We start from the raw sequence: 6,000 nt of genomic DNA on the forward strand, positions 1-6,000 counted from the left end.
TGGATGAAGGCATTTTTAGTAAATGCTGGCCCTAGATGAAATTTTTATGTGCTATGAAACCCTTGTGCAGCTGCAAGATACTGCTAGGGACCTCAGGGGAAAGGAGAGACTTGAAGATCAAGGGTCTTCCCCCTTCCTAATAACTCCCTCACCATTGCTACCTATTGCCAAACTCAGGCTTTTAATGTAAGGGTCCCTTAAGAGAAGAGTTCTAAAATAATCCCTGGAGCTAGCTGGACTCCCATGAGCAAAAATTTTTCCTCACTTATTTAATTTTAAACAGAAAATTATGGAAGTCTCCATTCTTTCAGAGATCACAGGAGGGTGCAAATGGGCGAGACTAAAGGTTTTGAGGGAATAGCCTGCAAAAGACTCAAGAAGCTGACCTGGTTCTTGGGCTGCCACTGGAAAAGAGAGATGCAAATCTGCTCTTCTGTTACCACTGCACTTACATCACTTTCTGTGCATTATTTACTTCTACTGACTCACTAAAAGCTTCCTACACTTCAGCGTAACTGGTACACAAAGTATCCATGCCTGAGTTTCTTCCACTCAGTTACAACCGTGATTGTATCTCAAGCAGCATCACTACATAAATTCCAAGGTTTCTTTTCTTCCTTCATGTCAAACGCAAACATGTTTTTATTTAATGATCTGAAGAACAAGAATTTACAACAAAAATGCCCATCAGAAATGTAAGTAATCCTAATGAAAATAGGTTCTAAGTCACAGTCTGTATTTCTGAAATACAATGGTTAGTTACAAAGGTGGAATTGGACAGACTTTAAACAACTTTTTATAAGTGCTGAAAGAGTGTACAAATACCACTTAAAATAGTTGAAAACTATTTTTTAGAACCTATCACAGCAACGGTTCTAGACAATATACAGTATATCTAAGAATAGTAGCAGTCATAGATGGAAACTGATAACATTTGGGGACTGAAGGTTAATCCGTTCGTGAAAAAAAAGAAGGAACAATGGAGAGTGAAATAGAAACTCAAGTCCCATTAAAGAAAACTATTTTAAGGGCAGAATGATGAGTTTTAGCATCAATCATGGGAAAACAGTTCAAAGTTTTTTCTTAAAAGATCTAAATTTGAAACCTTGGGAAAAAAAGAACTGTTTGCAGTGACAGCAACAAAAAAAAATCTTAAGGGATAAGAACAAATACACTGTAAAGATAATCTGTTTGTATTTTTTAAACACTACAAATCTGACTGTTCATTTTGAGCTTTCTGTGATTAAGGTCAGTAAAGATTCCATGTTCAGTCAAGTTTATCCTTATTCCTTTATGCAGTTCCAAGGTACTTATCTGCTTGTAAATCATGGTACATGCTCTCAGCACTGGAGGCGCATTGACATGGATTTAAAAATCAACTGTAGATTTCAAATAAACCCAAATGGAGTTGTATAAAAATTTTTGATTTGTACTGGGCTTGGCTTGATTCATTTTTTTTTTAAGAAATTATATTCTACTCTGCATATTACAGAGGAAAACCCAGGAGAAAACCAAAAGAGGATCATGCCTATCTACAAGAAAGCGACAAGTCCCGGTGCTGCTGCCTGAACATGCAACCACCCCTTGGCTGAAAGGAGGCTGAGCAGGTGCCTACATTAAGCCAGTGCACACTTTGTCAGCTTGCATTTGAGCAAGCCCATAAGTGCTTTGCCAGCTCAAGGAATTAATTACATTTGAAATAACCTAATTCAAGGAATAAAAGTCTGCCAAAGGTAATAAAATTGTTTGCTGATGTATCAAGTCAGTCCTCTTATTATAAAAGAGCGTATTTATATGCAGTGTGGGTCTGCTCCTATTCAATCAGTGATTAAATATTTACTGTTTGCAGGAATAGGGCCAAATTTGGAGTAATTTTAAGTATTAGAAGTGCTAAATCCCAATGTATCTAATTTAACTATGCAAAGTAGGGAATATTATTGCCTTTGTTTTACTTATGAAATTCAGAGGCCCAGGGGAATAAAATGTCAGATTGAGGGTGCCAGAGAAACCACTTGCAGAAGCTCTTGTGCTTCCCAGGCAAGTGTCTTCTGCAGCACATGCTGCTCCCCTCCCGTCGTGTTGGGCAGCACAAGGGACAGTTGGGCAAAGGGCCAAGAGCTCCTGCCACAGCTCCACTGGCTGCACAGTGTTTGACTCCCCCTCTGAGTGCCTAAGGAAATGTCTAAACAAATTAGCAGAAAGTCGGTGGCTGATTTTTTTAATCAGAATTTCTTCTCATCCAGCCCTTGGCACATGGTTTCATTCAATTCCCTCCTCTTTGAACTCGATGTTCTTGGATGCTGCTGTCACCTGTTCCTGTAGAATGAAGGGGTAGTAAAACAGGGCCTCACTGGAACTTGCAAAGATTCAGAGCATTTTAATATACTCTCTGAGCAGGTGAATTTTCATTGCACACATGTAAACCTCCCTTTGCCCTGTGCTTCTGTGCAGCATATCAAAAATCCTGCTCTGTGTTCCCGCAAGACCACCTTTAAAGTTTTATTTTTAAATGATAAATTCTCAACCAGTACAGATTGGCATTTTTCAGCATCATTAAACTGTATTATATAAAATTCCATGTTGCTTCAAATTATTTCTTCAGATTATATACTCTGAGTTCTTTTTTTTTTCTTGTGCTATATTTAACATTGATAATTGTTATATTTAAAAATACTCACATATTTCAAAATATCTAAGTGATTAAATGTACTTAGCTCAAGAATAAGTCTATGCACTGTGCATAGCAAAGAGACAGTGCCTCTTGACATGGTTTGGCATGGGCAGGTTTTTAATCATGCACGAATTTGAAAAGAAATCACCGCTGCGAGTTTGATATAAATTAGAAGTCTGGTTCACACCGAGGTGTACCTACACCTTGCACCGTGTAAACAAGTTAGTTTTCAAGTTCGGCTTGTGCATTTCCTTCTGCGCTCGTGCTCCGAACGCGTCCGATTTCTTTACACTTCCCACGGTGGCTTTGGGGACCCCCGAAGAGCGGGGGTGCCGCCCGCGGGGCGCTCCGCAGCGATGCTCCCTCCGTTGGGTTCTGGCCGCGCTCGCAGCGGGCGATGCCGCAGGAGCCGCTCCCGAGGGCTGGGCGGGGCAGCGGGGCAGTGGCCGCTCCGCAAAACCCGACAGCGGACACGGAGAAACCGCCAGGCGCACGGGAACGTTCAAACACGCCGCATTTTGCTGGGTCAGACGCAAAACAGCGGCGCAAAACCCACCCGTGGACACCTGAAAGGTCTGGGCGCAGCTGGGGAGCTGCTCCGCAAGCTGGAGCTTCAAAATCCCAAAAGCCTTTTAAAAGGGCGAGCGGCAGGAGAGCAGCCCCGGAGAAGCAAGCTCTGTCCCTGCTCCTCACCGTGCAGGACAGACGGACAGCCCTGCCCGCCACAATCCTCCATCCCTAGACCAGCAAAGAAGGTTAAACACGGGCTGAAGGCTTGGGGGAAAAACAGCAGCGAGGAAAGGGGTGACTCTGTCATTAATTTCAAAAATCCGGCATTTAAAATAGTGCAAAATGGAAATCCCAGCTTCTTTTTTTCCCTCTGCACATCTGTGGTTCAGCAGGTTGAATACGATTTACCTAACCTCAGTGTGTATTGTGGGCTGGAAGATCAAAGGTTCTAAGGAAAAAAATTATCCGGTGAAGTCATATGACTTACATATGTGGGTTTTTAGAAAGGTAACCAGTATTTTAAAATCAGAAGTTTCCTATGAATTTGGTAAAACTATACTGTTAAAGCTGACAGATAGACTTCAGGATGCCTTATATTGTGTGAAAATGAGTATTTGATGTGTTTGGGGTTTATGTCTTTACAGTAAAAATTTCAATTAGAATCTTCACATAACTCAACTACCCAATAATTTACCTGAAACTTAAATTTTGAGCTGGAACATGTCAAAGTCAGAAGTTTAATTCCATCTTTAGCCAGGGACTATCACACAGCAAGGTGTTTTAAATAAACATTTATTGTCATTTTCTCCGATTTCCAATTGCCTACTGCAGAATTAGCTGTTATATTCTGTGGCATTGCAAACTCCAAACAGACACAAAGAGAGAAGAAGGATTAGCGAATGTACCCTTACGCAGACTCCCACCGTTATCAATTAAAAGAGGTTTCACACATAGAAGTTTTCTGTACAGAGAAATGGTGATGAGGCTGTTGCACCGCACAGTGCTGGTGTCCAGGGGCACTCTGCAGCCGAAAGCAGCTTCCCACAGCCGTGTACCTGCCTGCGAGGCCCCGCTCAGCCCTGGGCTGTGCCACTCACCCAGTACAGCCCCACGCAGAGACACTACTTTGTGAACAACTCTGCCTATTCTTATCTGTTCATTATCCTCCGCCTGGGCGCTTAAAATAAAACAGGGATTTTTATTAATTCTGGGCACGACCTTCCATCTCCAAAGCTACCTGTGAGTGTCTGACCCCCGCCTGTCGCCCGTGGTCCCCGCAAGGCAGCAACAGGCTGGCCGGGTGCCGCGTCCGTGCCGGGCACAGCGCGGTGACACCGCGGCGACCCGATGGCAGCGCCCAGGAGAGGGGGACACTCAGCGCTCCGAAAGCCGCCGGAGTGGGAAAGGGACAGGCTGCCAGCAACTTGTGAGGCTCTGGATGCGGCGCAGGGCCGGCCGAGGAGCGGGGACGGGGATTTCCTCTGCTCTGGGCTGCCCCGGCGGAGCCGCGCCAGGGAAGCGGCGCCGGGACGGGGGCGCGGCGGCGGTGCCGGTACCGGGGCAGGTGAGCACGGTCCGCACGGACGGGGCGCTCCGCCGAGCCCCGCGCCGGGGCTGCCCCGGGACACGGCACACGACCGCTGGGGTCCCCGTCCAGGGCTTTCCCCCCACCGCTTTCCCCCCCGCTCCCGGGACACTCCGGGACGAGCAGCGCCGAGCACGGCGGGCGCCACCACCTACCGTGGTACTCCTGGCCAGGCACGTAGGCGGCGGGGTTGCCCGCGATGTGCAGGGCGATGAGCACCTCGCCCTGCTCGCCGTCGCCCTCCAGCTCGCCGTGGTGGGTGCAGAGGAAGAAGAAGGGCGAGAAGCGCGCCCGGGGAGCAGCCGCCCGGCCCGCCGCCAGCAGGGCACCCAGGGCGGCCAGCAGGCAGGGCCAGCCCCCGGGGATGCCCCGCCGCCGCTCCATGCTGCTGCCGCCGGCGCCGCTGGGGCATCCAGGGCACGGCGGGGCCGGCGCTGGGCTCCGCTCCGCTCCGCGCGGGACGGGGCGGGCCGGGCCGGGCCGGGGCGGGCGCTGCCCCCCGCCGCGGCCCGCGGGACTCGCTGGGGAGGCGGGCGCGGAGCGGAGCGGAGCTCAGCGAGGGCAGGGGCGGCCCCTCCGCGCCCGACGAAGGCTGCGCCGTCCCCGCCTGCCGCTGCCGGGGTGCGGGGCACGGAGCTGGGAGTGCGAGGGCTGGGAATAATTTATTTCCCCCGGTGCCGGGGTGGGAGGGAGGGGAAGGTCCCTCCCCTCCTCCTCCCCCTCCTCCTCCTCCGCCGCCGCCGCCCGCTCCTGCTGCTCCTCGCTCTGCGCGCCGGTGTGCGGTGCTGCCGCCGCGGACACGGGGACTGCGAGCTGGGCTCTGCTGCCCGCCCTTTGTCTGCCACCGGGTCCCGCTCCCTGCCCTGTCCCTGTCCTGTCCCTGCCCGTGCGTCCGCGACCCAGCTTCTTCCCTGGCTCTGCCCTGCCCTGCTCCCGAGTCCCAGCCACTGCCCTTGCCTTGATCTCTGTACCTGCCCCTGTCCCTTTCCCAGCCCTTACTCCCCACTCTGACACCTGAGTCCCTGATCCTGCTCCCTCCTTGTTCCCTTGTTCCCGTCTCTCAGCCTCAAGCCAAATGTCTCTGCTTCTACCCCTTTATCCATCCTTTTGTCCCTCTGCTCTACCCACTGTCCTTTAGCCCTGTCCATGTTCTTGTCCCTCCGTCCGTACCCCTGTGCACCTGCCCCATCCCCTATCTTTTTGCCCCTATTCCTCTGTCCCTGTGCCTTTGCCT

General features: G+C 50.2%; 1 protein-coding gene across 3 annotated transcripts in view; it reads right to left on the reverse strand.

Moving 5' to 3' along the window:
- RELN (reelin) overlaps positions 1 to 5,152 on the reverse strand; it is a 276,431-nt gene extending 271,279 nt beyond the window's left edge. For 2 of the 3 annotated variants that reach the window (XM_033056991.1, XM_033056989.1), the window contains exon 1: positions 4,922 to 5,150. In XM_033056991.1, the coding sequence (XP_032912882.1) occupies positions 4,922 to 5,150 (229 nt within the window). Of the gene's footprint in view, positions 1 to 4,921 lie in introns of all 3 variants that reach the window. The other variant, XM_033056990.1, reaches the window with a different exon arrangement.
- Positions 5,153 to 6,000: the final 848 nt, after the last annotated feature.

This window comes from Catharus ustulatus, chromosome 4 (genome assembly GCF_009819885.2).
Source record: "Catharus ustulatus isolate bCatUst1 chromosome 4, bCatUst1.pri.v2, whole genome shotgun sequence".
Lineage (NCBI taxonomy): Eukaryota > Metazoa > Chordata > Aves > Passeriformes > Turdidae > Catharus > Catharus ustulatus.